Here is a 15,832-nt window from a genome sequence, read left to right on the forward strand (position 1 = left end):
AATCATGTTAACAGGATACCCAGAGGAAGCTACATTTATATCAATTCTGAATCGCCGCTTAATTTATTAAGTAGCCATTACCTTTGATGGCATTTTCTTCATATATGGGGGCCAAGCGTGGTGGGATGAGTTCGAGTCCTGTGTAGAGTGACTATTCCACATTCCAATCTCAACATCTTCGTCTTCTTCCCACCTTGTATGACGGCTTCCAGTTGGTGGCATTTCCTCTCCACACCAGCCATCTTGCATAGATTTGGGCACTGCAAGTCACAGAAAAGTGTCCAGAAGTGATTGGAAGTCCCTTCAGTCTGCAATGGCTCTAAAACAATGCAATATCTGCAATCCTGTACACCAAGCGTTTTATTGTTTAGTGGAATCAGTATGATCTGTGATGAAGATCATAAACTGATACCTAGCATTTTTTTTTATTGAAGTAGCCCAGAAGAATGCAGTCTTTTTAAAAATAAAATCACCACCTGAAATAATTCCATCCTCAAGATACCTGACTTCCATGACATTAGAAAAATGTAATGTATGGAATTTTTATTATTCTTTTTTTCCAATTAAAAAATATATTGACATGGCATGGACTTTCTGCCTCTACAGTGGGATGCCAGAGCGCATTCAAAGAGAACCAAGTTACAATTTCATGTCCCCTATGGTGGTGGAAAATAGAGCCACAGAAAGTGGCAATGGTTTCCACACAAAAAGCCTACCTTGCAGGTGTGCTGCGACAAACAGTGATGATCTAGTCAGCCCTTAGAATTGAGTTCACAACATTTGCAAACAGAGCATGGTCAATGTAGGTACAGGGTGATCAGCAGAATGCAAACTTACAAGACCACATATTTAACACTGCTCAGGCCCCCATTACAAGTTCCCTGGTAACCTAGCTAGGAGATTGCTTTGTTGGAATAAGAACAAGTTATTTCATCTTGGATCTGAACGAGTCAATGGGATCACAGACTAAACTTCCTGCATTGTGGTATAGCAGGGTCGTTCCCACAATAACGGGAAGTTTAACTCAGGCATTTATCATGTGCTCAGGGCAAATTGATGAGCCCTGGCATCAGGTGTATATTCTTTTACTTTGTTCCTTCACTAGAAATTTCGCTATAGCTGGCTTTTGCAATAATTATTTTCTCTTATGTTGCAAAAGTAATAATCCTTGTCATTTGCAGGCCCTTTTCTTTGGCTTTACATCAGGTGCTATGCCTTGTAATTCTATGCAGGTTCCAGGTTGTATCAAGATTAGTACCCATTTAGAGGAGGTTATCACTGTCCACTCCCGAAGGAAACCTTCCAACCTGGCCCCTACAGGTTGTTTGGTGTCAGAAGCACTCTTACCTTAAGTCACTTATCGTTTGCAGCTGCTCCCTGGTGGTTTGCCCTCTTACTCTGGGTCTGCCATGAGAGGAAGGTCTCTGGCATAGTTGTAAATGTAATGCAGTAAGTATTCCCTGGGTGGTGCTGGTGTGTGGAGTCGAAGTTTGTTGAAGCCATCCTCTGGTTCATTGATGGGTGTCATGTCTTAAATGTGCACTCAAATATCAGGCCCCCATTACTTCCACCCTGTCACTGTCTTTTCATTTGTTGCGGTGACTTATCTACAGCTGTTCTGAAGAGGTTCTCCTCTGTGCATTGCATGTTTCTAATAGAGGCTCGTATTTTTGGGAGTAGGAGACGCTGGCCCACACGCGCCTCTTAAGAGTGCCCATGCACAGTAGTCTGCTAGCTGCGTCTGTTGTACTAAACCCTGATTTCAGCCATGTGTTCAGCCTGATTGCTTTCTTGTATGATGGGTTTTAGCTTTTTTGTATTTTCTGGAAGATGTTCCATTAAGTGCTCCACCTACCCCAACTGTTGGTGGCTATATCTATTTAGAGGGGCGTCTGATTTTGCTATACACAGTTGACCTTTTAATTTTCCTTTTCACCATCTCTTTTCTTTCTGGTGTTGAACCTGTGACCATAGAGGTACTGGTCCGTTCTAGAAGCAGAGATTATAACTGGCTGCTGGGGCACTACTCTTGATGTATGTTGGGCCTTTTGCAGAGTACTTGCATTTTTTTCCTCTCCTCTAGGTGGGGCCATTTTGGCCAGTTCGTTAAAAACTTAATTGCCCTGATATATGCTACTAGCAGAGTGCTGCAAAACTTAAGAGCATGAATACATGGGCCAATGACACCATCTGGGCCCAATTCACTGCACAGCTGCAGACAGCCCTGGGCTCATCCCTCGACACTGCTGCTACAGTAGAAACAACGAGCCCTTATGAGGCGATATATGACCTAGTCACTGTTGAATTCACTCAGATTTTGGTTTTAAAGACCTCTGAAGAGCTCCATATTCACTGTGATGAGGCGTGGAGTAAGGGAATTGAACGCTAATATGCCAGTTAGTGGAACATATACAAAGATCTGGGCCCACAGCCGCAATAGAAGTTGTGTGGCGCCAATGGAGTGGTGTTTCAGGACAACATTTACGAGTATCATTTCTGTCAACGGGAGAGTATTCATGAAGTGAAATATATGCAGACAGTAGTAACTTTCAGAAAAGGTTTTTCTTTTAAAAATCATATTGATGGGTTAACCCACACTGAATGCTTCACAAAATCATACGCAAAAAGTACTCGGGTAGATTTGTATTTTGCTAGGTTTTCATACCACAGCCTTGGCCTTCCTTCAGAATATAGCACCATTCCACTCTAGATATCATCACCTAGGACACTGCCCAGCTCTTCCCTCTCACCTATCCATGCGTTTCCATACACTCTGCCTCACTGCAGCCATCCAATGTCTCTTCTCATGGTGTCCCGACCAGGCACTGCGTGCAAGTCCAGAGGTTAAGAGCATCTTCCTAAGATAAGAAGTCTTCCCTATTTAGGTCAATTAAGGCTTTTGTGCCAGAACACCTGCACTATTACACACACACATTTCTGTGAATAAAGTCTTTGCCTTTAACCACACTTGTTCTGAAGCCTGCATTCAATCCGCCACAGAACCACAGACTGAAGACTTCTTGTTTCTTTAATGCCACCATTAGGTTGTTTTTTCACTTCTGCTCAATGGTCACAAAACAATTTATGGGTGGTTCTCCTGATTACTCCACTGCCAATACAGTTAAGGGTCCTCATCCCATAAAGATTGGATGTTTGTATGATGCCCATATCTATTGTTTTGTCCTCTGAATCACTTGATTTGACATCACAAAACTGACAATATAGCTGTTGACCCCCTCGCCACACTGAAACCATAAGATAAGGTTGTATAGTGACAATTCTAATTCATTGCTACTATAGACCTCATGGAGGGATCCTAATAGACAAATGACTTGTTGGTGAATGCACAACTCTACAGGTTTCCCTTCCTGCCACTCCTAGGTGGGCTCTTCAAAGCACAATAAAGCGCGTTTGTGCAATATCCATTTATATGGTTTAGTCTAGGCCACTCTTGGGCGGATGCCCCATTGTATATACCTAGCCTGGTTGTACAACACCTATTCTCATAGTTTTTTTTTGTACTGTTACTCCTGGTTGGGCCCCTCAATACATACAATGGGATATTCTGTACCAGGCCCAGTCCTAATTGCTGGTCGTTTACTTTGAGGGAGAAATTTCAGAGCATGCCCCATGATGGTTGCACAATACCCATTCCAATAGATACTCTAGCATACCTGGGTGGATTTCAAAGAGACATTCCTTGGTTGGTTGCATAACGGTTGCTCTTAGGACCCACCAGAGAATGTACTATTGCTGGCTGTCCCTTACTTTCGGTCACAGTCACAACTAGGGGACCCTTCAGAGCCTATCTTATGGTAATATGATGCAATTCCAAGCAGTTGATCCACGTTACAACAGGATAGACCCCCAAAAGATTATAGGATAGCTGCTTGTAATGATTGCTCCTTTGTAAGGAATCGGTAGGTCAAATAATACTTTGGTGGGTCAAATATTCATTGCAATGGGAAGTTTCCTACTGCATATGACTCCTCCGAGCATATGCTATGACTGGTGGCATTATGCCGATTCCTACGAACTGCTTCTCTACAACAGACTTCAGCGCATATCGTTTTTTGGTGCAAGTTGACACTACTCAAGGGTAGCTCTTTTTTACCTCTGGGCAATCTCCGTACAACCATATTTAGTGCAGTCTGTACTGGAAGACACAAGTAGAAGTTGTATTTTCATGCCTATCTTTTCTCACATGCACGCTAGGACATAAAATAAAATATCCAACATAGGCCAAATCACATTCTAACATCTATCCATTTATTACATCTAGTGTGCTTAAGCATCCAGTCTCACTTTAAATTCACACCAAGGCTTGGCAACAGGGGTACAGTAACAAATTCCACTAGCCCTAAAACAAAACATCTAAACACCACTGGTACAGGCCATATGACCAGCTACTCCATACTGAGCACTGTCATGGAGTAGCAACGCTAACCATCAGCAAGGAATTTTAGCACTGTCAAGGTTATGTTGCGTTCTATGAATTCAGCTGTAATACAATCAACAGCTGCATCATAAGGATTAGTGCTAAAATGAAGGTTAAACAAACTCTGCATAAATAATATTGTATGACATACCAGGTTTGCTTGGAGCCAAATGCCCGATGGGAGCATTTCCCCAACCAGTAGGAGCATCAGTGTTGTGCTGTCCCCAGCCACCACTTGTTTCCATAGGCTTTCCCCAAGCAGACGTTCCATTATCCACAGGAGTAGCCTGAGTAGGAGTTTCTGACCAGGGTTCCCCCCAACCTTTAATAAAATGAGAGAAAACAGAGTGCATCTGTGACAGCCAAAATTTCAGAACACTGTGTATTACAAGTGTTTAAGAAAAGAACATGGTCAATGTACATAATGAATAAGCTCTGAATAAAGTGCTTTTCAAGACGCACCAAGTGAAAACAATATACTGACAACAACCACATTTTCCAAAACAAGATTAAATCTCCAACTTGGGCAATTTGGAAAATAAAAATTGGATTAAGCAGGCATACCTTGTATCTGAAGACCAAACTAAGTCATACAGGGAAAGATGGTCAAAGTTCCAAGGTCATTATAAGGCATGGTTGTGATTGGTGGTGCTGGGGGAGGGTGCAGGGGATGGAGGATGACAATTTGTACAGGCTATCAACATCACAAGTGAAAATCTAACAGATCAGCAACAACTGCCCCGATATATTCAAAGTGGCACATTAAGAATTGGCATATATAAAATAGATACATTGTGCAACTTCTATTAAATGGGACGTGGTGATAAATGAATACAATATTAAAAATAAAATCTGGCATAAGCAGGAAAATATAAGAAACAAATCTGGACATCAATCACTAAACTATAGAGTACAAGGGTTATGTATGTTATTTTATGAAATTTGTCTATCAGGAACAAAATAAAATCTATCCATCGCATACTAGTAATGCCAATCAAAAATGTGACATCATGCAACAAGACATCACGTGATGATGGCAGGAATGAAAGTCAGACTACTAATAATAAAGGTCTACTGCCACACCAAAAGGTAGAACAACTGACTGGATCGCTGTCCACCTTGCACAAGTCTACTGAAGGTTCTGATCAAGAGAGGGGACTGACTAAAGGACATTACATAAAGTTTCACAGTGGACATAAGGATTTTAACAGCATATAGAATTAAAGTATCAAGGCTACACTGACACTTTTTCCATGTAGCTCTTCTTATTCTGCATCTTTAGAAAAAATATTTGGCCTAAATGGAACACACACCTTTTACACAAACTTTCTAATAAAGGCATCTGCTTGACAGCGGTAGTTACCTGTAAGCATGGCAATGATAAATAGTTTCTGCCACTATTGACAAAAGACTCACCTGATGTTCTACTGCTTTCTTTTGTTGGCATGGCACTTGTAGGCAGTGGTTGAGGAACACCCTGGACCATCTGCTCTGAAGTGTTGCTACTGTTTGGTGTATTCTTATTCCACAGGTTGACATTCTTGCTGTTGTATTTATTTGGGTCCCCCCAAGCAGCGGTCCCATCATCTATCTCCATTTTACGACGTATTGTTTCTGGTGAAGGCTCCTCCCATCCTGTGGGTTCCTCTTCCTTAGATGAACTCGGTATCGGCCCACCCAACCAGCCTGAGGGTTTATTAGTGGCAGGTGGTGCTCCCCATGATCCTGTTTTTTCCTGGGTCTTGCTCCACTCAGAGGGGTTGCTTGGCTTGGAAGATTCCTCCCATGCTGTAGGCTGGCTAGGTTTTGTAGACTCTGACCCCCAACCCTGAGATTGACCAACTTTTGCAGCTTCATCACCCCAACCGTGAGACATACTAGCTTTCACAACCTCAGACCCCCAACCCTGTGATTGATCAACTTTGGCTGGGTCATTCCCCCACCCCTGAGTTGGGCCAACCTTGGTCGGTTCACCTCCCCACTCTTGGGACTGGCCAGCTTTTGCAGAGTCCCTGCTCCATCCTTGTGACTGGCTGACCTTGGCTTGGTCGCCACCCCACCTCTGGGACTGAGCACTCTTTGTAGCTTCTCCACCCCAGGACTGGGACTGATTGCCTTTTGCTGAGTCACCCCAACCCGAAGTACTACTCTGATTTGGATTATTACTGTTCCCCCAGTTAGAAGTTGACCGACTGGGGTCACTCCAACCAGATGCCGATTTGTCACTGCCACTACCAGATGAGCTAGCTTTCTGAGAGTCCCCCCAATGGTTACTTTGGGGGTTCCCCTCCCAGCTGTCAACAGCTGGTGAACCCCAGCTTGAGTGCGGCTTATGTCCATCTGTCCATCCCTGTTTGACCTTTTGTGCATCATTCCATGTAGGTTTGTCCTCTTTGCCATTTCCCCATGATTGATTGCCCTTTGACATTCCTGTAGCAGCAGAAGTGGAAGTATTCTCTTCCCACCCACCCTGGCTGGCTGAGCCTTTGGTGTCCCTCCACCCTGTAGCAGACTTTGGATCCCCCCACCCAGAGGTTGATGAGGTATCATTGCTAATAGAGCTCGGCCGTCCCACCCATCCCCCTGAGTTAGGTGCTGTTGCAGAGCCACCCCAGGCTTCTGTTCCGATGTCAGTCTTGTTCTCAGGCCTAGTGGAAGCAGCTTCAGTGTCCCAGGCAGTATTCTGTTTTATTGGTGTCTGACCCCAGCCAGAGTTGCAAAGGACGCGGGGATCAAGGTCTGCTCTGTTTACAATACTGTGGAGCAATGCTTGCTGATCAACTTTCCTTCTCTCTTGGCTAGAACCATCTTCAGACTCTTTCTCGTGCTGGCTTTCTGTGCTGCTTTCAGTACTGCCCCGGCTGCCCCCACGTTCCGTACCTTTGGCCCACATATTGTTTTGCTGATTCTGGCTGCTGGCATCCTCATCCTCATCAGTGGACTTCCAGCCATTGGTTAGCTTCTTAGTCTTCGTTCCATTTGCACCATCATTGGAATGCTGATTGTTAGGCAATTTGCTCCACTCCCCATTGGATACATTAGTGCCAGAGTTTTGTGCTGGAGCTCCCCACCCTCTTCGATCTCCACCAGAGCTATCCCCATTTCCGGTTCCCCACTGCATAATATGGGGATGGGAAGTGCTTTGCTCCCATGACCCACTTTTCTCACCATTAGTTTTCTGGTTCGATACGCAGGGCCCGTTAATGCCAGGCTGCATTAAAGTTGCATTCACAGTGTCACAATTAGCTTGCCCGTTAGGGACTGAACATTTGTCTCCGGAGTAATTAGCGCTGGAGACGCTCCATGTAGTACCATATGATGCGCCATTTTTTGTCTCACCATTACTCAAGTGAGAATTGGAAGTGCCATTGGAACTTGAAGGGGTGGGAAACGAAGAATGATTTGTGCCGTTCGCACGCCACGATCCGTGTCCAGGAGTCTTAGGCTGCTCGTTCATCTGCATGGAACCAGCAGAGTTTGGTAAACTAGAGGTCGTAAAGTTAGTAGTGTTATTTGGTCCAGTTGTTTCAGTGTGAAGGTTTTGAGGTTGCCCACTGAAAGAAACCTTCCTTGTACCATTTACTTCTGAGTGGCAAGACTCCTGTAGGCTTCCCCAGGAGCCATGGGTGGAGCTACCCACCTTAGAGTTAATACTCTGATTGTTAGGCACCTGACCTATGGTACTGGGCTGCATCTTTGTGCCAGAATTAGTTCCCCCAACAGGCCCATTTGGGGTATGTCCATTGCTCTCCGGATTGGGCCAGGCACCGTGGTTACCATTAGAATTCAAAGTGCTTGGATTTAAGCCTCCTTTTGCTGAAGAGCCGACGGTGCCCCAAGCATTGATCCTGTTGTGCCTGCGTTCAGATATGCTCTCGGGACCGTCGACAGAACCTTGAGATGTGCTTAGGATGGCCCCGTGGGAGGCACCCCACGGGCTATTAATACTTCCGTTGCCCACATTATTGCTGTTGCTACCAACCATGAATTTGCTTGGAGGACCATACCCAATGCCGTTCCTGCTGCCATCTATTTCACTCATTGTACTCCCTGAAGCCATAATGTGGAGGTTCTTCTCAGACCCAGAGGTTGAGGCAGAGTCAGTGTCCATACATTCTGAAGCCAGCTCCGAGTCACTGCCCGTGATTGATGGCCAGGCCTCTTTGTCCGAACCGTCTACAATAACATTGTCCCAATTTGTGCTGGAGTCACTGTTGGAAGAGACCGGTCCCCAGTGTGAATTGTCATAGTGGGATCCTAGACCGTTGTGGTTCAGATCTGGATAGGAAATAAAATCATCGGTCAGAAAAGAATTCCAAGTGACACAGAGACACTTTCTACACAAAGACCGCAACAGAGACTAACTGCACACTCTGATACATATACGAGGATCTGATGTGATATCCAGGATATGTGTGTTTAAATCAATTTCAAAAGTGTACATATTTGAGAATAACTTTGAAAAATGCTAAGGAAAAAAGAAAATACGCTTCTGAGAGACGAACAAAAAAAGTTTGATGTAAAGTTTTCTAAGTCCACTCTTGAGAAGTATGGAACCAGGGGTGCTAGGGTGAAGGCTACTCCACCTCAGATAGAACTACCTGTGAGTGTATACCACCCACACACTTACCTTGAAAAATACTGCCACAACCGGTCAGACTCCAGAGATTGAGTCTAACTCACAACACCTACAAATTTGCGCGTTTTGTCTTTGTATTACATAAGTAGAATGGTATATGAACAAAATGGCCATATAAAAAGGAACATAATAGATTTTGGTAAGAATTTATGGTGCTGAAACTTTGTTAGGAATAGTGCTGAATTTTAAAGTGATAACAGGTGAAAAATGTACATCTGATGTTTCATCTCTGAGGTAATGGTTTTGCACTGTAATTCTAGATAGTGGTCCTGGAAGTTGAACTGAGGAGACACACTGTTAGTTCATAAAGCTCCCTCACCATTTAAGAAAACGTATAACATGAATTAAACTCCTACTTTCAATCCCCGCAGTTTATCTGTACACACTGTAGTGCCTCTAAACTTCTAGGAAAAGACTATAGAGCAAATACTTTATATTCATGACAAACATTGGTCATGTCAATGCCATGTTGCTGAAATTCAAACTGAATTCAAAACATCTCCAATTTAGTCAAATGCGGGAAATGCGCAATTTAAGTTTTTGTTGTACTATTTTTTGTTTATGCAAATTTGAAACAAGCAGTTTTGCGAAATGTAGGGGAAGTGGGTTGTAGCTTTTCTTTGCCCCAAATCATTTTAAAGCACTAATAGTTAAGAAACTTCACACTTAACTCTAACATTGCCTTTTCATATGGGTATCCTCGGACTAATTCTTGTCTGTAGTTTTATACTTCTATATTTTAAAAACTGAAAATAAAATCATTGTTATTTAAACAAGTCGCTACAGGGTTGAGTGTCTGAAGACACAAACTACAAATTTCAGCTCCAGAGCTCATCAAATTAATCCTCCCAGCTTGTTAACCAGTATGACAGCATCCTCAGTCATGACTTGTAATTTCTGGGTACACTTGTCCCACTGCAGTGTATTTTTTAATCTTTTAAATTGCTTTTCAGACTATTATGTGGCGCTCCTTCGTACTTACAGAGCAGAGTACACTAACTAAATGATAGCTAGATAGCTGCATGCATATTAACTATCGCAACATGTTTCGATTTGAGAAAGCTGGAAGTTTTACAGGTTATCAGTTTATATCCTATCACATTACTAATGTGCATCACGTGTCGACTATCAAAGGAACACAATTTAAACCCATAACCTCAACTTGCATGCATGTCTGAACAATTAAACAACTATTTAAACCACCGTCTCTCAATTTCTGGCTGTGGTTTCCCACTGTAGAGGTCGACCAGCTATGATCCATGCAAAATAAAGCATTGTACAAAAGTAACCAATTTCTGACCTATCTCAGAAAAGGGATTCAGCTGTGACATCAAAATATCTCTGGGAAATGATTTACAGCCAGTCGGTCTTACAGAATAACCACTGAATAGTTTGAGACCAAGGGACAATCACAACCTACTAGAAAAACTTATATCACACCCTCGGCGAGCACATTTAATGCCTTGTCTAACTACATCTGCTCTGAGCAAAGAGGCCAGAGGTACTGGAAAACACTGCAATTATAAATACTACGTAGCACCATTTAAATATAAAAGCAAAGTTGTAACCTGGCTGCTCCTGATTTTTCAAAGGTGTTTGCATCAAAAATCTGTTTTTATGGAATAGTACCTGCAGGTGGCAAGAATCATATGAGCAAAAAGCAGAGGGTTGCAGGGATGATGCCTAGATCAGGCTCAGATGTTCTTGTGACTGAGATCATTCAAATAGTAGTCCTAGGGTAAAACACATCAGGTCTTAGCAGGGACAGTACTGACCACATCTGATCAGGTCTACTAGGATGATGCATGGATCAAGTCTTTGAAAACGTTCCAATGCATGTACCCTTCAACAGGCAAATTATGAATCTTTTACAGGGTGGGCGGAGCAAAGACGCACATCTGGATGGATGTTGATTTGAACATAAGCATGGAAGAGCTGCAAATGAAGATTTAAACATTACTTCAGCCCAACAACAGCTGTGAAACTGCACAGGGACTAAACGTAAGATTACAGTTGGGAAAATGTCAAAGCAAAGACTTTTCCACTGTACACTTTTCTTTGAAATGCATAGATTCAAAATGCATAGCAGTCCTCGTCTGTTAATTTATTTTAGCAAATATGATTTGGTAAAGCAGGGGTTTCATATGTCACCAGCAAACACAAGAAAGTGGTCACCTGATTAGTTTAACAAATTACTACCCAGGTTACTCATTTTAACAAACATTTTATTGAAAACAGTATTTACGGCTACTCCGAAGGGTCTGAGCAGAAAATGCAGTAACCCTATCCAATTAATCCCATTTCAAAGGATAGTACATTACAGCTGTATTACAGCCAGAAACTAATGGACGCATGATGGCTATACACATTCCATGGATGGCCATGCTCTCCAAATGACCCCCCACCTCATCTCAGATGTATTGTTATGTTACAGAATCTTGTAGAGCGCACAGCTACCCAGCGCTTGCAGAAATCATGAAAAGAGAAAACATTGCTTTAAGAGAAAAGATACGTCTTCAATTGCTTTCTGAAGTTTAGCAGGTTGCTGTTGGATCTGAGGTGACTAGACAGAGTGTTCCAAAGCTCAGACAATATAGCCAAACGAACGGCCTCCTCCTCTCGGACTTTTGATTCTGGGAATGACCAAGAGAGCTACTGTTAGATCTACGCTTTCTCGCATTATTGAATGGTCTGAGAAGGTGGCTTCGGGTGTGGGGGCCCTGTGCATGATTTACCTTGTGCGCAATGCATTGAGCTTTAAATTTGATTTGTCTACTCAATGGCAGCGAATGAAGACTAGCCAGGGCTGTTTTTGGCAGAAGCAGCAATATGCCCCTGCAGAATTTTAAACAACTTGCAACTTCCCTGACCTGGAAACTTCTGTTGTCCAGAAGTGAGGTCAGCCACCTTAGTGCCTTTCCAGTGACATATATTGCCCCCAGTCTATGCCAAAGGATAACATGGGAGGCAATGTCTAAAGCTGTGCTCAAGTCCAAAAGAATGAGCGCAGCTGTTCCTCCCTGATCTAATGTTTTTTTAGTTCCTCTGAAGCAGACAAAAGGGCTGTCTCAGAGCTGTTACCAGGCCGAAAGCCCATATGCATCTGATGCAGGAAGGTATAAGTCTCCAGGAACTCAGATAGTCATTTACCACCTTTTCTATGATCCTACTGACGCCTGGGAGCAAGGATATTGGACTGCTCTCAATCGGATCTTGTGCAAAAGAGGACTCATGCTATCAGCCCGCTGCTGAAGGTTTCCAAGGTTTGAGGACTCGTCCAGTTTCCTAGGAGGTGTTGAAGATGGTCACCTCACTTCAAAAAAGCATCTATGGGACGAGGGTACAGTGGGCAACCAGACTTAACTGTTTTGGCTGTGGCACTGTTCACCGGGGGAAGGCCCGTTGATGCCTTCTTTCACTGGCCTGGGCTCTTTGATGCTGAAAGGTGAATCCAAGTCTACTACCAGGGAGCTGTAAATAAGGATAACTTCCCAGAGAAAGAAATCGGCTAACTGCTTGCATCGCTCCTTAGTAGGAGGCGGGCTTGCGCATGAAATCTTCGGCTTCAGAAAAGAGCTCACAATTGCATAAATCTTCTTAGAGGGTTGTATGGACATCTTAATCTTTTCCTCAAAGTCCACCAGTCTTCCCTAACGAACTGCATGCTTGCAAATTTTCACATCCTTTTATATTGAGACTTCCTGTCTTTATTGTACTGAAGTCTCTATTTTCTTTCTATTAGTTTGCAGATCTGTTTAAGCCCCCTAATTTTTGGGGAGAAACATTTGGGACTGGCCCTCGTTCTGGGGGATTTCTGGACTTTCCTAGGAATAAGTGCATCCAACGTAGCCTCAATCCAATTCTCAAAGGCCAGGTGAGCATTAACAATATCCACAGTCAGGTTCGGAAATTAATCATTCAGGAATTCTTTCCAGCAAGGCAGGTCCAGCTCAGACAAACGTCAGGAAATGTTTATAAGGGGACATAAGGACAGAAAATCTCTTAAATTGGTAATTGAGAATTTTATCGGAAAATAAATCTGACCATAAAACAGGTTGTGGAGTCTTAACCGTTATATTGGACAAATTAGTGAAAATAGTGTCCAATATATGTCCCTTCGTATGTGTGGGAAGCAAGACCACCTGGGTGAACTGAATCGCTAAGTCTTGAATAAGATTTAAAGCCTGTGTACATGACTTATCATCCAGGGGTATATTTAGATCCCACAACAGCGTGAAATTAGCTGACTGGAGGCTATGGAGAGCGATAATCTCCTGAATAATCTGCACAAAGTTTGTGGCAGGCCCTGGTGGACGCTACTGAAGGCCTGTATATGTACATATGTGGGTGAGAATAGGGTTTTGCAGCCTGAGACATCCCGTGAGGAGGATCTACATTAAAGAACATCTTTAAACATAATTGCACCCCGCCCCCTTTTTTTTTGCCAACCCGATCATTTTTAATGATTGCATAACCTGGCGGGAGGGCTGCCGCAACATCTGGCCAGCTATTTTCATTCAGCCACGTTTCAGTAAGAAACAAGACAGTGGGCTGAAGATCATCCAGCAGTGTAAACTGGTCCAAACTGTTCTTCGGAAATGACCTACAGTTTAGACGAAACATCTGCCAGCAGGCATTAGTGCGCTATATTCTACTAGCGGTATTATTTAGAAGTACTAGCAGTATTATTTAGAAATCAAAATGTGGAAAAGTAATGCTTTTCATGTGTCCATTGAAAGTGAACCCTGTATTTGTCAAATGGTTGATCTTGTCACAAACAGAGTGAAAACTGAACATTTCTTATTCATTCCGAGTTTGCTTTGAAATTGTTTAAGAAAATCTACAGTTTTAGGATGAAAATCAGTCCTGATCTCACAATCAAAGCACTAAAGAAACCTACTTTAGACGCAGCTGGAGAGATGAGCGAGAAATAACAAATCTCATTTGACATTCGCACTCGCTCCATAAGGAGTCATCAACACGTTTGCACTGATGCCATAGTGTGCTTCTTAAAAGGCATGTAAATGTAAGGAATTTCTAAAATGTCTATTTGGATCAAAAACAGTACACAGAGGCATTTTCAGCTGTCCTAATTTGAGTGGTGGGAAGATTAAGATTTTAGCACATATTCTCAACATTATTATTGCTATGACCAAAAGAGCTCTACAATTACCCAAAATAAAAATCCATTGCAGAGAGAAGCAATCAGAGTTTGTTGTGAAGAATAAGCCTGTGTTAGGTGTGCTTTTAAGATTCTAGTGCTTTGAGGGTATAAAGGACAGACTGACTACAGTCAGAGCTATTAAAGACTCACAAGGGCTACTTTAAGCAGCTTAACAAATGGATAAGATGCCAACATGGTTCCAATGTGCATATCGGACAGGAGATCATCTGTCTTTGTAAAGACGTTGAGCCTTTCTTTGCTCCGCTATGAAGCCCAAAAAGGGATAGACCAAATCAGGAGGCTAATTCTTGTTTTACACTGGTCCTTGTAATATGCTGGGCAGCACCAACATTTGCAACCTCAAAGCCAGAATCACCCCGTATGTCTGATACGCCAGTCATCTTTTTTGAATATGATTGCTTAAAATAAGAATACTTGTTTTTTCGAACTCGTCTTCTCTGCTAACGTGGAATGCTCTGAAACAATGCATGTGCAGTCTCCATCTCTAGATGGGCTATTTCCAGGCGTAACCCATCATACTGGCATTTAGGAATCAGGTAGTGGGATGAAGGAAAGTCTATTTACTCCAGTACACCAAATTTCTTTCACCTTACTAACATCTACCCTTCAGCTAGTCATCAATCTCCACACACTGTTCACCTTAAACCCAGTCAGGCTTTACTACTGGATTTTGAAAATGGGGTTAGCTGCTTGCTCAGTGAGGAACCATATCAACATCTGTGAATGTTAGCAAGGTGCACATTACGGTTTGTCCTACCTTTAGAAGCAGTTTCTGGATTTACCAATAGGTAGCAGGAATCCCTCACAGTATTTAAGTGATTAAACCTAGTTGTGGAAGGAACTGTGACAGCTTAAGGGTAGTTCTACCCAAATGAATAGCGTGTGGCACTATCACTAGAAGGGTAGCTTGGAAACCAGGTGCATGCCCCCAAAAATGAGAACATTACAAACTATGCCATATTCCCACACTGCTGCCATCTCTGGTGTTTTAACATTATGGAAGTAGCACTGGTTGCAAAATAATGTTCTTGTGGGTCAGAAGTCACATTCTCGAGTCACTTTTTTTGTTTAGCATGAAATCCTTTTCCGGCAAAGCAGGAAATTCCACACACACACACACACACAGCACCATGGTCATCACTCTTGGAAACAGACGTACGTGGCAGTCAACATAATCTACAGAATGTTCAATTACAGCAGCAATTCCACTCTGCACCACTAGTGAGCAGTAGAGGCTGAGATACATGCAATTTAACAGTAGCCTGGACATGAAACACCAAGAATGAACAGTGTGCCATAACACCAAAAACGCACAAAAAACGAATGTCACCGAGCCCATGTGTTGGAAACCAAAAGCAAATGAAAAGTGAAAGCAGCGGCTTCGTGGCCATTTAACGCTTCGACACAGCTTACAAGAAACGTAGGCAAGAGTTAATACCTGATTGATTAGGGGGGTGGTTGACCAAATCCCGAATGGGAGGCATGCCTAGGGGAAAGTGAAATTACAAAAATGTTACTTTATTTCTTTGGCAAGATCATACTAAACTTCTCAGCTCTTGACATCGATTCT

General features: G+C 42.9%; 1 protein-coding gene across 4 annotated transcripts in view; it reads right to left on the minus strand.

The window, feature by feature from the left end:
- TNRC6A (trinucleotide repeat containing adaptor 6A) overlaps window positions 1–15,832 on the minus strand; it is a 376,657-nt gene that overhangs the window by 258,488 nt on the left and 102,337 nt on the right. For 3 of the 4 annotated variants that reach the window (XM_069209691.1, XM_069209693.1, XM_069209689.1), the window contains exons 6-9: window positions 15,701–15,748; window positions 5,855–8,716; window positions 4,590–4,760; window positions 82–260 (exon numbers count right to left, since the gene is read on the minus strand). In XM_069209691.1, the coding sequence (XP_069065792.1) occupies window positions 82–260; window positions 4,590–4,760; window positions 5,855–8,716; window positions 15,701–15,748 (3,260 nt within the window). The remainder of the gene's footprint in view (window positions 1–81; window positions 261–4,589; window positions 4,761–5,854; window positions 8,717–15,700; window positions 15,749–15,832) is intronic. The other variant, XM_069209690.1, reaches the window with a different exon arrangement.

This window comes from Pleurodeles waltl, chromosome 10, assembly GCF_031143425.1.
Source record: "Pleurodeles waltl isolate 20211129_DDA chromosome 10, aPleWal1.hap1.20221129, whole genome shotgun sequence".
Lineage (NCBI taxonomy): Eukaryota > Metazoa > Chordata > Amphibia > Caudata > Salamandridae > Pleurodeles > Pleurodeles waltl.